Source organism: Psammomys obesus, unplaced genomic scaffold (genome assembly GCF_907164565.1).
Source record: "Psammomys obesus unplaced genomic scaffold, mPsaObe1.curated_primary_1811, whole genome shotgun sequence".
NCBI lineage: Eukaryota > Metazoa > Chordata > Mammalia > Rodentia > Muridae > Psammomys > Psammomys obesus.
The window spans coordinates 18,814,214-18,831,587 of NW_026593286.1; the positions used below are offsets into that span (position 1 = coordinate 18,814,214).

The window sequence follows — 17,374 nt, forward strand, 5'->3', positions numbered from 1 at the left end:
CCTCAGTGCCTTTTCTGGGGCTGTTTGTGGCTTGGACTTTCCTTCTCCAAGTCTTACACAGGAGCTATAAGCTGGACCCAGACAACACCACTTGGAGCCCTACACAGCTATGCAGTAACTGCTGGACCTCTTCCTGGAAAATGCTACCTAGAATCACCTCAAGTGTTAAAACATGGAAGAACAGACGTCATCTTGCCTTTGAAAGTATCCAAACATCAGAGTCAGAGGCAAACTACAGAAAAATTTTCATTTGGTTTTCTGGTCCATTTCTTAGTTCATGCCAATGAGTAGAAAGAAAAATGTCAACATGAGGGTAATAGGAGGCTATGGAGATTAAGAGAATGAATACCCGCTTGGCATCACAGTAGCGACGACCAAAGGCATGAAACTGAGGGAAGAACGTTGGCTTGACAGCGATGATCTGTGTGTAGAGCTCTGCAGGCCGGGACATGGCTGGCGTGCCTGACAGGAGAATCACCCTCTTGGCAATCTAAAGACAAAACAGCCAAAGATGCTCTCAACATAGTGGGGAGGAAGTGTTAGGGACTGCTACCCCCCTGCAGGATTCCCTAATACAAAATATCAAACATGCCACAATGAGGCAGCAGCTGGATCCCCCCATACCCCAGGAAAAGCAAAATCCCCCAGGCTGCAGCAGCTCCATTTTTCATTTCCTGGGCTGACTGTTGGCTGTTCTCCACTGTGTGTGTGTGTGTGTGTGTGTGTGTGTGTGTGTGTGTGTGTGTGGTGGTACACAAGCAATCTGGGTACTGGGAACCAAGTTCACCTCTTTGGGAACAGCAGCAAGTACTCTTCATCTCTCCAGTCCATTTTCAACTTTAAACATCTCAGATCTTTCCTTTACCAAAGATGGCAAAGATAAATCTCACTCCAGAACTGTGTGGTCTCTAAATCAGGGTACTCTAGCCAGAGAAACCAAGGTATGTTGCAAAACCCAAATGCTACTTTTGATGCAAGCAGCCAGATGTCATCTGTCATTCCTTCAGTACCCCCTCGCTGCTGTCATAGCACTTGTACCTCCTGAACTCCTTTTACTGTGGCCCTCACTCATTTCTTGAGATTGTGATGGCTATTCTTGGTTGTCAATGTGACTACATCTAGGATTAACTAAAACCCAAATGGTTGGGCACACCTATGAGGGTTCTGTTTTGTTTTTCTTAAATAGATCATTTGAAGTGGTAAACCCACTTCTAACCCAGATCTTTGAGCTGGAATGATATATCTTTTATCTGGGCCACATCTTCTGCTGGCAGCCTACATAAGGAACAGAGAAGAAGGATCCTCTCTCTTTACTTGTGTGCCCTCACTCTCTCTAGCAAGTCCATTCCTTCACTGGCCTTAGAGCCTACTTTTTCAGGATTCTGGTGTATACTGAGGACCAGCTGAGACATCCAGCCTCGTGGACTGAACAACTACTGGATTTTTGGACCTTCACTGGTAGACAGTCATTGTTGGATTAGCTGAACCACAGGCCATAAGCCACTTTAATAAATCCTATATACATACATACACATATAAATATAAATATATATATATGTGTGTGTGTGTGTTCATTCTAGAAGTTCTGTCCCCCTAGAAAACCCTGGCTAATACAGAGATCAAGGACTGGGCTGCATTCCTACTTACTTTCTGTAGCACTCTGCATCTGGCACAAAGTAGGTAATCAATCAATGTACACTACATGCTGAGAAAAATTCAGAGGAAAGCTAGTTAGTGTTTCGGGGAACACGAAGTAAACACAAGGGACCCAGCACTGGAACGGAGCAGAGGAGAGATCAATAGGCCTGGATTTCCTGTAGGGCAGACTTCTGATATGAAAGTCAACTTTACAAAATGACTCTGTTAGCACCAAGAGGAAACGACAGAGGTAGTCTGCGCAGAAGCCTCTGTCTGAGGTCTTAAACTCTGCTGTGTATGTTATACGTCCATGTTCGCATGGGTGTGTGCATGTGTATACAGGGGCGCACATGTGTGATGTGCATGGAGGCCAATGGTCTGTGCCTCGTGTCTTCCTCATTCACTGTGCTTTATTTTTTGAGACAGGGTCTCTCATCCAGTTGGCTAAGCCTGCTGGCCAATGAGCTCCAGGTATCTGCCTGACTGCTCAAAGCCCTGTGCTGGGGTCCAGACTCGGGTCTCTGTGCTGCTGCAGGACACACGTAACTCATTGATTCCCTTTGGAAAGGAAAGAAGTCTTTGTTAACGTCACTGTACTTCAAGACTCAAGCTCATTTTGTTGTTAGGAAGAACTTGAAATGATGGCACTCGGATCGGTTGACGCAACTCAGCCTGGGAGTGCAGCAGCCTGCTCTGCAGTGTGCACAGTTGGCTGATCCAATGAGGATTCCCAGTTCCTCGCTTCCCGGAGTCAGACCTGACCCAAGGAGATCACACCCAGATCACACCTCTCAAGGAGATGGGGAGAGCCTGAGATCAAGAGACTATACTGCAACTGGAGTGTCAAGTGGCTACAGCTGTGAAGAGGTAAAGTTCATGAAGCCTTGGAAGAGACCCCCCCCCCCCAACGGAGCTCAGCGGCCTAGAAATTGCTTGTTAGCCATGGTAACCTGGAGTTAGGCAGTAATACAAGGCAACTGCATGAACTAAGTGTCTAAAGGGAGGAAAGTACACTGACTCGTAAAATTAACAAATAAAGGTGAAACTGTGGGAAGAAAGAAGATTCCTCACAAATACACAACACATACAATTCTCAAAGTGAACTTCTGCCCTCTCAGCCACTGCCCGTATCTAAGCCCGCTCTGATAGCAGGGCCAGGAATTTCTCAGGCTACCATTTTCCACAGTTTAGTCCTCATTGGGGCCTATAAGTTCCTGCACAGTTTAATGCAGCCTCGTTGATATAACAACGGGAGTCCTGAATGATGTCTGCACATCATGTGGCTTTAGCCAATTTCAGGAAAGTGGCAGCAGACTAAAAGGAAAAAGTGGAAATGAAAAGTTTCATCAATAGGAAATATCCCCTCCCCACCCCCCATCATCCTGAATCCACTCTCTGTGTTTGCCTGGAATGGAAGCTGGGCTGAACCAGCTCCCAGGCAGGTGGCAGAATCAATAGTCACTGAGTTCTCTCATACACTTCCCAAGCTGGAGTGATGAGAGAAGGAGAAAGGAGGAGATGTGGGTGTGGAAAAGCAGAGGCTTACTGCAGAAATGAAAAAGGCTGGCTTTCAGAAAAAAACCAGAAAAGCATTTCATCTGTCATGGAATGACCTGCTCCCTGCTCAGACCCAAAACTGCGGTCAGTCATCTACAAGGCCTTTGATCTGTGCCCACTTGAAAACAGTTGCTATGCTTGGTCTATCTCTGAGAAAGCCACACCTAGGGAAATTAAAATGTATAAAGTGACATAAATCGATACTAACTTAAAATACTGTATGGTCAACTCCCCTGGCTTAGGAGACGGCAGCACCTGAGAAAAACAGTGGGGGGACAAAAAAAAAATCCCGAGTGCTGCTGGGAAGGTACTGCAGTTCCTCAGAACGGAGGGTCAGAAGCTCTGCAGGATCCTCAGACGCAGGGCAAGTCAGGACATATAATGCACCAACAGAATGCTTCACAGTTAACCAAAGCAGGTAAGCTACACATAGATTTTAAAGTGTGAGTCTAGGGATGTTCAGAGTAAAGAGCTGGGGTTGTTTCAAGTCCACACAACAAACAGCCCAGAAGTTATCACTTTCCATTCACTGTACCCCTCCAATTAAGCCAATAACTGGCTTTGCTGAACTATTCTGATTGTTAAAACTTTCTCCAAGGAAACAATACCATGTTCCCCAAAGTTAAGGTGCCCAAGCTCTTTTGGCTTTTCGAGACAGGGGTTCTCTGTGTAGCCTTGGATGTCCTGAAACTCACTCTGTAGACCAGGCTGGCCTCAGAAATCAGAGATCTGCCTGCCTCTGCCTCCCCAAGTGCTGGGATTAAACACGTGTGCCATCATGCCTGCTGAGTCCCATTTTTATAGCCAGTGTTATCTCCCAACACTTGAAATAAAGTTATGAAACATATGCCATTTAGAGTAGGGTGTGCAGGTAATATCAAAGAGAGGGTCATGTCTGCACTGCCTGAGTTCCAGTCCTCCTAACCTTGATGCCATGTGGCACTGTGAGCTATTGAGTTTCCACTAGTTCACAAGTCATTCTAGAACCTTCACAAATAATGTTTAGAATCAATAATCTTCAAATACTGGCAACCCTCCTTTGGAGTCAAGTGACCAAAAATACCCATATCAAAACCAAAAGCAGGCTCACAGCCACTCCCCCAGGAGGAAGCAAGCTTGATTTCCCAGTGGGTGAATGGAAGGCCTGAAAAACCTAGAGATGTTCCTGCCATATTCCAAAAATGCTACAGGGCACCACCGTTAAAAAGCTGATCTACAATGCAGTGCCCCCATACTTCATTTTGTTTGTACCTGCTTGTATCTCTATACCACGTACCTGCAGAGGCCAGCACTGGATCTCCTGGAACTGGAGTCACCACATGGGCTCTGGGAATAGAACCCAGGTCCTCTGCAAGTCCAGCTGGCGCTCTAACTGCTAAGCCATCTCTCCTGGCCAACACAGACCTCTACACTAAACCAGTATCATTGCTCTCTATTATTACAATTTGGATGCCACAGTCGAAGATCAGTTAGAATGAAGACTGTGACTCCAGGCATTCGGAATGAACATACAAAGATGCTATAATGAGAATACAATGCACAGTATAATCATGACTTATTACAGTTATACAAGTCTGAGCTTTAAAGCTTGTTGATAGGTATTAAGATAGCATACATAATAAAATGAAATACTGAGGTGTATTTTTTTCTTGGAAGAACAGTCTCCCCAAATAGTAGACTCCAATAATTTCCCTTTGAAGCCTTATTCTGTAATGAACTTGAGGAAACAAGAATGGTTTGACGCAGGGAACCTCTTTCTGTAGCTTTGCCATCCCAGAGGTGAAAAGAGGTCTACCACTGAACACCCTTCTCCCCTGTGGTCTGAGAAGGGCAAGACGCCTTGGTCTCAGATACAGACTGACTGCAGCTTTCCTAACCCTCTACCCCTTCTGTATCCCGGGAAAAGATGGTCACCGCAGAGCTATACATAAAAGCTTCAGTTTGGGGCCAAATCCAAGGAGAAGAGAGGATACACACCTTGACAAACTTTATACAACAGAATGCTCTGTGGAAGAATGAGGGAGTCATTTGCAATGACATGGAATTATTCAGGATGCACAATTAATAAGTATAAAGCAGTGGTTGTTATAAAACTAGGTGTGGGGAATGGATGAAGTCCTGAGTGTGTTTTGTTGACGTGACCATGGCCATGTCAAGGATCCCAGTGCCACACACACCAGTGGCAAAGCCTTCCCTGGTTTAGGCTTAGGGAAATGGCAAAGCTGTCCCCTTCTCCAACGACTGATGTTAAGAGGATTGACCTTTAGCTAAAACCAATGTATAAAGAAATTATTAATCATCGATGCCTCCTCCAGATGACTGTAACCAGAGAATGCTCCCCTACAGAGACCTCCTACCAAGATGAGCTAGCCACCCTCCTGCTCCCGCTGCATACAATACAGCTGCTTCCTCATGCAGGGGTACATAACTATACCAAGTCTGCTGGCTGCTAGTGTGCACCCACCCAATGCCAGCTTTTCACTAATATGTCTGTTTGCCTGCTCTCTCATCACCCCAGGCAGGTCAACTCCAAAGCTGTCCAGGTTGGAGCAGGGAGATATGGTCGCACACACCTGTGATCTTGGCACTAGAAAGGCAGAGGCAGAAAGATCAGGAGTTCAAGACCAGCCTGGACTATACAATGCTCTGTCTCAAAAAGGAAGAAGAAAAAGGAAGAAAAAACAAAACAACAACAACAAAAAAAAGGGGGATAAAACAGGAGCTGCAGAATACTCTGCAAAGACTAAAACACACATTTAGAATTAGGCTTTCTTACAGAAGTAATAAACCTTGAATCTGATACCTATGGCTATTTCTGAGGGACAGGAAAGACAAGGGATCCAAAGATGGGAGAATAACACAAGTTTTTTACTCTACGTTTTATAAACGTAATCATCTATTTATATTTTAAAAAGCAAAAAAATAAAACCCAAATTTTTGGCTGGCCTCTCATTTAGCCAGTTATCAGAACTAGGGACTCTAGAACTGGGCATGATGTCACATACCAGTAGTTCTGGCACACAGAAGACTTAGGCAGGAGGATCAGAAGTTCAAGGCCATCCTTGCCCAGTCTATGATATTGGAGACTGTCAAAGAGAAAACAAAACAAAAAAACTATACTCACAGAAAAAGGGAAATAGGAAAAAGCAGAGGGATGCTAGAGGCTTTTCTCCTTAAAAATTAATTTTGGAGCTAGAGAGATGGCTCAGCGGTTAAGAACACTGGCTGCTCTTCCAGAGGATCTGGGTTTGATTCCCAGAACCCACATGGTGGCTCTCAATCTAGTTCAGGGGGATCTGATACCTTCTTCTGGCCTCCATGGGCATGAAGTGGTACAGAGCCACGCATGCAGGCAAAACTCAAAATAAAATTTAAAACTAAAAAATAAATTAATTTTGCCATTCTACTGAATCAACATCCAAAAATTAATGTAAACAAAACCAACTACACAAAAACACACTTCTAAATGTTAAGAGGGATGATAAGCACCATCTGGAGGAAAAGAGCCCCCAATCAGACTACACTGGAGTCAGATGGTGAGACTTTGTCAGAGTGAACTTCAGAGTCCTTCCTGAAGGTAACAACCAACTCAGCAGTTTTGCTTGTAAGAACTGATCCAACAAGAACAAATTATAAACAGATGTTCGTTCATATGAAGAATTATAAGAGGCCTAGGGCCTCCCAATGGAGGTTAAATGACTGCCCCCGTGGTCATTAAAAATGATCTTGCCCCAATACTGACTTGTTAGAAAAAGAGCCAAACTGTGAAAAGTGGTTTTCAGATTTTAACATTGCTGTGATTGGTTTGTATCTTGCCTATTTTTACACATTTATATATAAAAATAGAATCCTATTTCTTGGTTTTAGTAGCCCAGGCAAACAGTGCTGTGGGGAAGAAAGAAGTCTTATTTTCCAGGGGACAATGACAATGACTACGGTCACCGTTTACAAAAGCTATGTTTGGGCTGAGGATATAGCTCAGCTGGTGCTGGTCTAACAGGCATAAAACCCCGAATTCAATCCCCTGGCACCAAAGCAGAACAAACAGGTGTGGCAGTACACACCAGTAAGCCTACAACTCAGGAGGCAGAGGCAGGAGGATCAAAAGTTCAAGGCCAGCCTCAAGTATATAGCCAGCTGGAGGCCAATTTAGGTCTGAAAAGACCAAACAGCTGGGTGTAGTGGGAACTTGAGAGGTAGAGGCAGGGGAATAAAGAACACAGGTCATTTCTGGCTACATAGAGTTGGAGGCCAACCTGTGATCCTGCTTCAGACAGACAGACACACACACACACACACACACACACAAACAAGCCATAATTCTCTGGACTTAATCTTACTCCACTATCTGTTTGTATGCTAAAATCTAACTGCCTCTTGGAGCTTTGGCTAAAAATATCTTGCTATATTTTGAGAATATAAGGTTCTGCTTGTCTGTCCAGTATTGAGGATTGAACCCAGGCCAAAAATATATCAAAAGCATCTAGAGTCATTTCTTAGGATATTTAGAGAAGTGTTTCTTTAAGGGATTGAAGGCGATAGGATGTGGGGGAGGAGTGACTGGGGAGGAGTGACTTGGTCCTTCTAGGCTGTGACAGGAAGTCACAACTGGAGATCAGCTGAGTTGTCACAATCAGGAGTACTGAGGGCTGGCAGAGGCCAAGATTTCTAGGCATCGATACTACCATGCAAGCCCAGCCCCACAGCGTGGGTCAGCAGTGTGCTGGATTTGAAAATACAGCAGAGAAGGGAAGAGGTTCCTAACAGACCAGCACAGGGGAGCTACTCCACTCCTTCTCCCCACTCCTTCACTACTAAGGGTTAGGGAGAGTCAGTGTTTCAGAAGAGTTCAAGGTATCTTCACCAACAGCAGCCATGCTCACTCAATTCCTACTCTGCAAATCCAGGGCACTGTATAGTAGCAAGCAGCTTCACGATCGTTTGAAAACAGCACTCTGTAAACTACGGTCAGATGGAGGGGGAGGAGGACCTCCCCTAGCAGTGGACTTGGAAAGGGACAGGGAGGAGATGAGGGAGGGAGAGTGGGATTGGGAGGGAATGAGGGAGGGGGCTACGGCTGGGATACAAAGTATATAACCTGTGATTAATATTAAAAAAAATAAAAATAAAAATAAAAACATCACTTTGAAATATACCCAAGATACTACTAAAGATGTGCATGCTGCTTCCCAAAGTCTAGCCATAGGCACTCACTTCAGGCCCCACGTGCCTACCTTCACAACAACTGTAACACCAAATTGGTGGCTTCCAAGATGTCATAATAGAACTTAAATATATAAGTTATCTATTATGCAATTTTTTTTTTGTCTAAACAATCAAGAGCTAGAGATTTAATTTTACTGATGCCCTAATATTGGAACCACAGTACCAAGATGTATTAATATTTTTCTAGGGAAAACATACTAAAGCCTTTCCAAAGACAGGTCACCACTCTGGGGATGGCATTTCATTTAAGTGTGTCCAGAGTGCATATGACATAACCTTGACTTATGGTGATTTTATAAAAAATTAAATCTTGAAATTACTTTTTAAGACAGTTTTGTGGAGAGGTGGGAAAATCAATTTTCAGATGGTAAATGTGGCCAGCATTTAGCAAATATGCTTTCCTTAGTTCACATAAAAACAAAAGCTTATTTTATTAATTACAATTTATTCACTTTGTATCCCAGTTGTAGCCCCCTTCCTCATCCCCTTCCAATCCTGCCCTCCCTCCCTCTTCTCCTCCCATGCCCCTCCCCTAGTCCACGGATAGTTCTCCTCCCCTTCCATCCAACCCTAGCCAATCAGGTCTCATAAGGACTGGCTGCATTGTCTTCCTCTGTGGCCTGGTAAGGCTGCTCTCTGATTGGTGATCAAAGAGCAAGCCACAGAGTTCACATCAGAGATAGCCCCTGTTCCCCTTACTAGGGTACCCACCTGGACACTGAGCTGCCATGGGTTACATCTGAGCAGGGGTTCTAGGTCATATCCATGAATAGTCGTTGGTTGGAGTATCAGTCTCAGGAAAGACCCCTGGGACCAGGTATTTTGGTTCTGTTGCTCTCCTTCTGGAGTTTCTGTTCCCTCCAGATCTTTCTATCTCCCCTTCTTTCATAAGATTCCCTGTACTCTGCCCAAAGTTTGGCTATGAGTCTCAGCATCTGCTTTAATACCATGCTAAGTAGTCTTTCAGAGGCCCTCTGTGGTAGGCTCCTGTCCTGTTCCGTTTTCTCCCTCTTCCGATGTCCATCCCATTTGCCTTTCTGAATGAGGACTGAGCATCTTATCCAGGGTCCTCCTTGATTAGCTACTTTAGATGTACCAACTTTAGTATGATTATCCTATATTATATGTCTAATATTCACTTATAAGTGAGTATATACCATGTGTGTCTTTCTGCTTCTGAGATACCTCACTCAGGATGATCTTTTCTAGTTCCCACCATTTGCCTGCAAATTTCATGATTTCCTTGTTTTTAATTGCTGAGTAGTATTCCATTGTGTAAATGTACCACAATTTCTGTATTTATTCCTCAACTGAGGGATATATGGGTTGTTTCCAGATTCTGGCTTTTACAAATAAAGCTGCAATGAACATGGTTGAGCAAATGTCCTTGTATACTTGAGCATATTCTGGATATATGCCTTAGAGTGGTATAGCTGGATCTTGAGGTAGCACTATTCCTAACTGTCTGAGAAAGCACCAGATTGATTTCCAAAGTGGTTGTACAAGCTTACATTCCCACCAGCAGTGGAGGAGGGTTCCCCTTTCTCTACATCCTCTCCAGCATGTGCTGTCACTTGAATTTTTGATCTTAGCCATTCTGATGGGGAAATCTCAGGATCGTTTTGATTTGCATCTCCCTGGTGACTAAGGACGCTGACATCTCTTTAAGTGTTTCTTTGCCATTTGACATTCCTCTGTTGAGAATTCTGTTTAACTCTGTACCCCATTTTTTTAATTGGATTACTTTGGTTTGTTGCTGCTCAACTTCTGGAGTTCTTTATATATTTTGGATATTAGCCCTCTGGTCAGACCAAAAGCTTGTCTTAAGCAGTAAATGCTATGATTTTATCTTCCTTTGTTTGTTTATATAATTTTAGACAGGGTCTCTCTATGTTGCCCCGGCTGTCCTGAGACTGTGTAAATCTGGCTGGCATTTGCCTTTCAAGTGCTGATAGTGATGACACGCAGCACCCTGCCCAGCTGAATGCTGTGGCTCTCAAAGCTCGTGCACTACACAGGCTGTCTCAGTAGAACGCAGGAAACAACTTGCTCGCTCTTTCCTCAGTCCAGGCCCAGCAGCAGTTCTCCCGAGCCACCTGTGAACGGCTTCTGACTCATCATCAGCAAGTGATACGCCGGTATGCTCCCCTACTTCCTAACCTTAAGAGGAAAAAATGACATTCGGGGCTTACTCTCTGAGAAGCGGGGTCCAGGACATGGGACAAAGACGAGGACAGAACTGCATCAGAAGGCATATGGGGAAAAACGTGACCCTGCTCTTCACGCCCACTGTTGCCTCCTCTGAAGCCAGGACACACCACAGCCCATGCGCTCACGAGAATGCACAGACAAAGAGTATATACAGGTGGCCCGCAAGTTAACCACAGACCTCAGACGGCGTAAAAGGGAAAATCGGTCTGCCAGACAAGCTTCAGCTTTGCCTGAGATTATTCTCTGATACCATAGCCCTACCTGGCTCTGCACTTAGGTAATGCATCACACCTTGACAGCTTTGCCACTACAAGAGATGCGCTCTCTCCTGATCCGTCTAGTGACACACTGTGACAGGCTGTTGTGCTGGCAGGAAGCCAGGGGAAGACTCAGGGTCTCTCCTCACCTGAGTCTGTGACCCTCAACAGGACTTCACGTGGACTGGGTTCTTGGCAGGGTAACCCAAGAAGAGATGCTCAGCATCTCAGAGTCCCACCCACAGTTCACCGTCCTCAGCTGCATCTGTTTGAGCAGCATGGCCCGCTTGCCTGAGTTAATGTCACAGTAAGGCCCCAAGTCTCCTTTCAGCCACACTTACCTTTAGGATAGGCAGAGCAGCTCGGCATCGGGCAGCCTTAATGTTTTTGAGGAAGTGAGATTCGTCCTGAAAGACACAGGCAAACCGGTGAGCAGGGGCAGTCCTTGACACACAGACCGCCCACCTGCCCTGAGCCTTGCCTAGTATTTGCCATGAGGATGCCGCCCTTAACCCTTTGCCAGTGAAGGAGATGGAGCAGTGTGCTGGGGAAGAACCCACAGGCTCAGGGCAGCTTCTTCATTACCAGCTGGACAAGTTGCCATCTCTCTAAGGCAGTTTTCCACCTGGAAAGGGAGTTAGTGAACACTTGCCCCAATCTGCCCCATTGGCTACGTGGGTGGACAAAACCCTGAGAGGCGGCTTGCCACCTTGTGGGAAGCACTTCACATCTGCATGGCATTAGTCAGGTGTGCTGGGGACCCATTACATGCTCTGAACTAGCGACAAGTTCTGAGGTCTGGCACTGCCCTCAGGCTCTGCAGATGTCCTGGCAGCAGATCAGGTAGCTACGCCACCACAGCCGTGTACACAAGGCACCGGAGGAACTAAGAAATAGAAACTGACTGAGGCCTGTCCTCTGGGGGACTGTTACACTGAAAAACACAGCATCTGATAGATTTGTAGTTGTACATTCTGTATATAAGAAAGACATAAAGTCTGCCATATTTTCTAAAGACAAAGGAATCGTGAACATATTATTACCCAGGAGGGAAGTTTTTAGGTTGGCACATTGTGGTTGCTTGCTACATGGTAAGAGCCACTAAATGATCTCTCTAGGGTACCAGTTTCCCTACCTATAAAATGGAAATAATGCCAGCTCCTAGTATATCAGTTTGCTACATCTGAACTAAGCTAACACAGGAGCAGCCCTCAAAGCCGTCCTGCCACCTTATGAGTATGAGGAGATATAAGCGATCTCCTCGCTGTTCCTGAAAGGATCTACAAGCTTCCCCAAATTCACTCCATTTCAGCTACTATAGGAAAAAGGGAGAGGCTTCAAAAGCGCAATGCACCAAGTGTGAGGTGTCAAGACAGCATTCCCCCAGATGCCTGGGCTACTACATTCATGATCCTAAGTTATGACGAGTCTTCATGAAAGTCACACGCCATTTATAGAGAAGCGCAGAAAATGTATCAGGCATAAAAGGGGGCTGGCCCTTTTAACCATGGGTAAAGCATGGTTTACCACGAACAAACCACAAGCAGAGGCTGGAGACAGGAAGCCTCATCTACAAATGTGCGCTTCTCAGGGCTGCCACTTCATCCCTTGCTCCAGTGGAGCCAGAAGATGGCAGGCTGTTGGCGCCATTTGAGGACAAACCAACACTAGTGGCAAGCAACTTGCCCTCACTCTCAAGAGCTGGCTAAGTGATGAGCCAGGAACACAAACACATGAATTCTGAAGGCACAGGACACAAAGATTCAGTCAATAATGGTTCTCCAACGTGCTAGCTCTGTGACTATGGAAAGAATGAATCTGCCTACACTGTCAGCTGACAGATGCATTGTCAGCCTGAGTGAACTAAAAGCAGGACAGCTTGGGAACACAGGGAACAGCAGTAGTTATACCTGGGACACCCACTACAAGGGCGCATCAGGGCACACAGGCATCATTGTCCCAACATCCTGAAACCACCGTGACCATCCTGGGATGTTTCTTTTAATATTTCAATTCACTGGAATGCTGGCATCCTTTCAAAGTCACACTTGAATTTGCTGCCAGGCCCGCATGACTCCCCCAAGGACTCATTACCCAAACAGCACTGATAAAATATGTGTTCTTGTTTGCACACACTAAAAACACAGAGCAGTTCTCATGTCCAGAATACACTAAACATCTCCTGCGGTCTGCGACCATGTCGTCTCCTTCACTGCTCTGAACTTCTACTGGGTTTGTATTTGGGAACCATGTCCACATAGTCTATGCTGACAGCTGGCTGGGTACCAAGTCTGCCCAGATGTTCCTGAAGTGTGTGAAGAATGCAGAGGAAAGCCAGTTGCCGAAAGCAGTGCTGTCGGAGCTGGAAGCAGGTAAAGGCATCTTTAAAAACAACTCAAGTAAAAACTGCTTTTTTTACAGTCAGGGATAGGGGCCTGTCCTCACCCCAGGTGGAAGGGAATTATTGACTGATGAACTATATGCCTCAGCCATATTGACAAGGCGGCACCAGTGCAGGCACACACCCTTGCTGTGTCCCTGAGACCCAGAAGAGTCTGGTGTACATATGCTGGCCTCCACCACTGGCCTCCCGGTGCAGGAGGGCGGCACCTCCAAAGACTCATCCCACCTGTTTTAAAATGCTCAGGAAGGTCTGGTACAGAGTCAGGCGTAAGCGCTGCTTCAGGAAAGGAATATAAAATCATTCCCTAGGAAAGAAAGGCAGTGATTTCTATTGCTCCTTCCCCCCCAGACCCAGAGAGGATCAATGAGCCTTTCAGAGTATCTAAAGAGACAGAGTACTTCAGGACTCTGGCAAGTCACTTACAATAAGGACGACTTTAAAGGAGGTTTTTAGGTCCCTCTCCAACTTGGTAAGAAGGTCAAAACTGACAATGTTGACCAAGCCAGCTGTTAGGCAGCCCTTTCCAGACACCACCACGTTGATATTCTCAGGGCTCAGAGAGGGCAGCCAGCGAAGAAAGGCCTGCAGGGGACAGTGAGAGCAAAACAAAGCAGTGCTTGACAACACTCTGTGTGTGTGTGTGTGTGTGTGTGTGTGTGTGTGTGTGTAAGGGGTCAGGTTTCACATTCCCGGAAGACACGCTCCCCACCCCTCTCCATATCCTCCTGCATCGGCCATACTCTGGTCACCCCTGCCTGCCTCTAGTCCACCCTCCCCCTTCGCTTTACTGACAGGACTCTCTCCCCTGAGCAGGCCCTTCACACGCCTGTTCTTCTCTGTGATGTCTAGATATTCCTGTCGAGGAAGAATGGGGTTCTTTCTAAGAATTCTATGAAGGGCCTACAGGAGCAAACAGTGCTTATGGAGTACCAGGAAAACATTTATGTTGACATTTTCTTCATAGCCCCCTGCTCACCCCCACATTCGATCACTAGATAAAGCAGGGAACCTGGAGCTGTAGGAAGGCCACTGGGTGTCTCCACATTGAAGCCTCAGCATTCAGGTGATCCCTACCTTGCCTGTGCTTGCTGTGTCCTGACATCCATTTCTCACGTCTTGGTCCTGGTTATAAGCAACGACCTGACTCCTTCTGGACTGTCTACGGGACATCTAACCCCTACAGGCATAGAATGACAGTTTTCTACAGGTAGTGGCAGGATCCAGACCTCCCCAGCAGCAAGCTGAGGTGCACCCTTGGCACTATGACCAATACCTCAGGAGGAAGTCAGCCTGTGACGAAACTGACGCCTCATACCAGCAGCATAATGCCAGGAAGCTTGGAAAGGAGCCAGGCTTTCCTTAACTGGATTTGCTTAAAGGGATTTAATTATTCAATGTCTACACCAAGCTCCATACATTAGGTTGTGTGGGGGCCATTTAACACACTATGCACACCACCACAGAGCAAGCAAAACATTGAGCAGAGAAGTCAGGAAGGTGCTTCCATAGGAGGCAAAGCTCTTGGCCTCCTTGAGACTTCATTTGTTTATCTGAAAAGTGGGTCACTGTCACAGGATTTGGAGAGAGAAAGGAAATAAAGACATTCCAAAAAATTGAGTACAGTGCAGATAGGTCTTATTTCCAAGAGCACAGGGGTACAGTATCTGCTGAGGGACTGGCAATAGGTGCCTCAACTAGCGACCACTTGGCTTTCCTTCCTGCAGGGATAACGTGATTCCCTGTCTTCAGGGACCAGGTCATCTTTCCGCTGGACTCTGACCCACATCTAGACCTTTAGAGATCCCAGGGCTTGCTTCTACACTATTATTTTGATGCTCTAACCCTACGGAATCCTTCCCAATCACTCTAACGCAAACAGAACTAACCTGTTCCCAGGTGAAACGCACAGAAGAAGGCACAACCACCAGGAGTGGCCATTCCTTCCGGTAAAAGGCTGCTATGCAGATAGCTTGGATGGTCTTCCCCAGGCCCATATCATCGGCAAGTAGCAGGCGGCCCCTTTTCGATATGGCAAAGCTGCAAGCAGATGGACAGGGTAAGGTGAGTATCATAGTGCAAGGGGCCATCCTACCCATCTTAATTAGCATGCACCACAGAGAGCGGAGAGGCCCCCTTCTATGCTCGCTACAACACTGACCAGAATGGGCCCTGCTCATGGCAGCCAGAAAGGACAGGATGGGAGCCATTTAGGGGACAGAATAAGAGGAAAAGAGGGAGGCAGACAGTGAAAAATGCAGAATGGTAAGTACATTGGAGGAGGATGCGGAGGGCAAAACAGACCACAGGAGTCAAGAATGAAACTATGGTGGGAAAAACTGGCCTGAACAAGAGCACAGGGGAACAAGAGAGGTCAGGATACAACATCCACATCCATGGGTTTGATCTCCATTGAGAAATGTGCCCAGGAAGGAAGAAACAAGAGTTAGTGGTGTTAGGAGTGAGGCATTCTGAAGACTAGAGCTCATGCTACATGCTAAGGAGCTGGTGGAGCCAGCAATGACTAAAACTACTGGCAAAAAGGACAGATGGGGAGAGGATGAGGAGGTGGCTTTAGCAAAGGGTCCCCCCCACCCCACCCCAGGCTGGCAGCCTCCAAACACCTGAAGTACTTAAGTACACTGGGCCTTGCTAATAGTCTGTAGATGAGGAGCAAGACAGGGCTGAATTGGAATCTCAATTCTATCACTCAGGAGCTGTGGCTCTGATGCACCCCGACCGCGAGAGTGATGTTGGAGTAAGCAGCCCCTGCCCCAGATGATGGGGAGAAACAGGCAACAAGGCACTTTCAATGGTGCTTGCCACCTTCCTAAACATCATAATCTTCATTCCACAAAAGAAATGGAAGTAATGAGAGCAGAGACAGTGATGAGTCACTGAGAAACTACAGAGATTCTGCACATCAGACATCTGGTCCCCTGCTCTAAACTCCAGTCCCCTATTGTCTAATTTGTGAAAAGCTGTTGCTGGCACAGAAACCTGGTACTAAGTCGTGGATAGCTCTTTCCTTCTTAACACAGTAAAAAATGAAGAGAGCAGTCTCTTCTAATCAGCTTGTGGGCACTATGAAGACTTCAGCTGCCCTTGGCCTTTCTGATAACAGCTTCCCACGCTACAATAACTCAGCGGCTCTGTGGGGACCAGAAGCCAGTACAGCAAGGCCCAGCAGCACGCAGGCCAATGGGTATCCTGTCAGGGTCCTTCCTTGTCCTCCCAGCAGCCACAGAAGCAGCTTCACTTTCTGCAGCACAGAAACAGCACTTCGTGTCTGCTGCCAAACTGTGAGATACTGCCACAAGCTGCTGAGCAGAGCACCTGGCTGAGATGGTGCAAGCTAAGAAGAAAGCAGGGAGTTTATGGGGAAACCCTGGGTCTTCTATCCCTGCACTGAGAAATATCCTTCCTTTGATTGATGTAAACTGGGTTTCTGTACCCCTGCAATCCAAAGTCCTGGTTAACTCATGGAATTTGAAATCAGTGGTAACGATGAGCTTTGGTAATATCACACCTGGCTGTTAATGCCTAGATGCTTCCAGACATGTAAGCAAGATATTCAAAGAAGAAACATATGAACCCCATCTGTGCAGAGTGATGAAAGTCAAGTGAGAGAGAACAAGACGAAGATCGGGAATCTACCTAACTCCTTCTCTCTGAAACGGCATGAGGTTAGACACGAGCTTGGCATCCACTCCAGAAAGGTCAGCTTCTGGCACGGCTGCTTTCAGATCGAGAGATGTCTTCTCCAGCTGAGATGCAAATGCCAGGGTCACTGTCTTGGGTAGAGGCTCCAGCTGAATTTGCTGGAGGTCACGTGACCTGGTAACTGGAAAGAAGAGTCAGAGGTGTATGAATGCTCAAGTCCAAAAGACCTGGGAAAGGCTTCATTGTACAGAACTCGCTAAGAGCCATTCTGCTACATGCCATTTTCTCACAAGGGCTAACTGCAGAACATGCCACTAGCTGAGCACTGGAACGGACAACAGCCAGCGTTCCCTCTCTCTAGTTATTAAATTCCTACAGATAAGAGGATACTCAGGGACACAAAAGTGGTTTGGCAGACTAC

General features: G+C 46.3%; 1 protein-coding gene across 2 annotated transcripts in view; it reads right to left on the bottom strand.

Annotated features, from left to right (window-relative positions):
• Positions 1–17,374, bottom strand: part of Smarcal1 (SWI/SNF related, matrix associated, actin dependent regulator of chromatin, subfamily a like 1) — a 48,323-nt gene that overhangs the window by 19,057 nt on the left and 11,892 nt on the right. For both annotated transcript variants that reach the window (XM_055616857.1, XM_055616859.1), the window contains exons 6-10: positions 16,948–17,134; positions 15,180–15,330; positions 13,717–13,875; positions 11,231–11,296; positions 350–490 (exon numbers count right to left, since the gene is read on the bottom strand). In XM_055616857.1, coding sequence (XP_055472832.1) covers positions 350–490; positions 11,231–11,296; positions 13,717–13,875; positions 15,180–15,330; positions 16,948–17,134 — 704 coding nt within the window. The remainder of the gene's footprint in view (positions 1–349; positions 491–11,230; positions 11,297–13,716; positions 13,876–15,179; positions 15,331–16,947; positions 17,135–17,374) is intronic.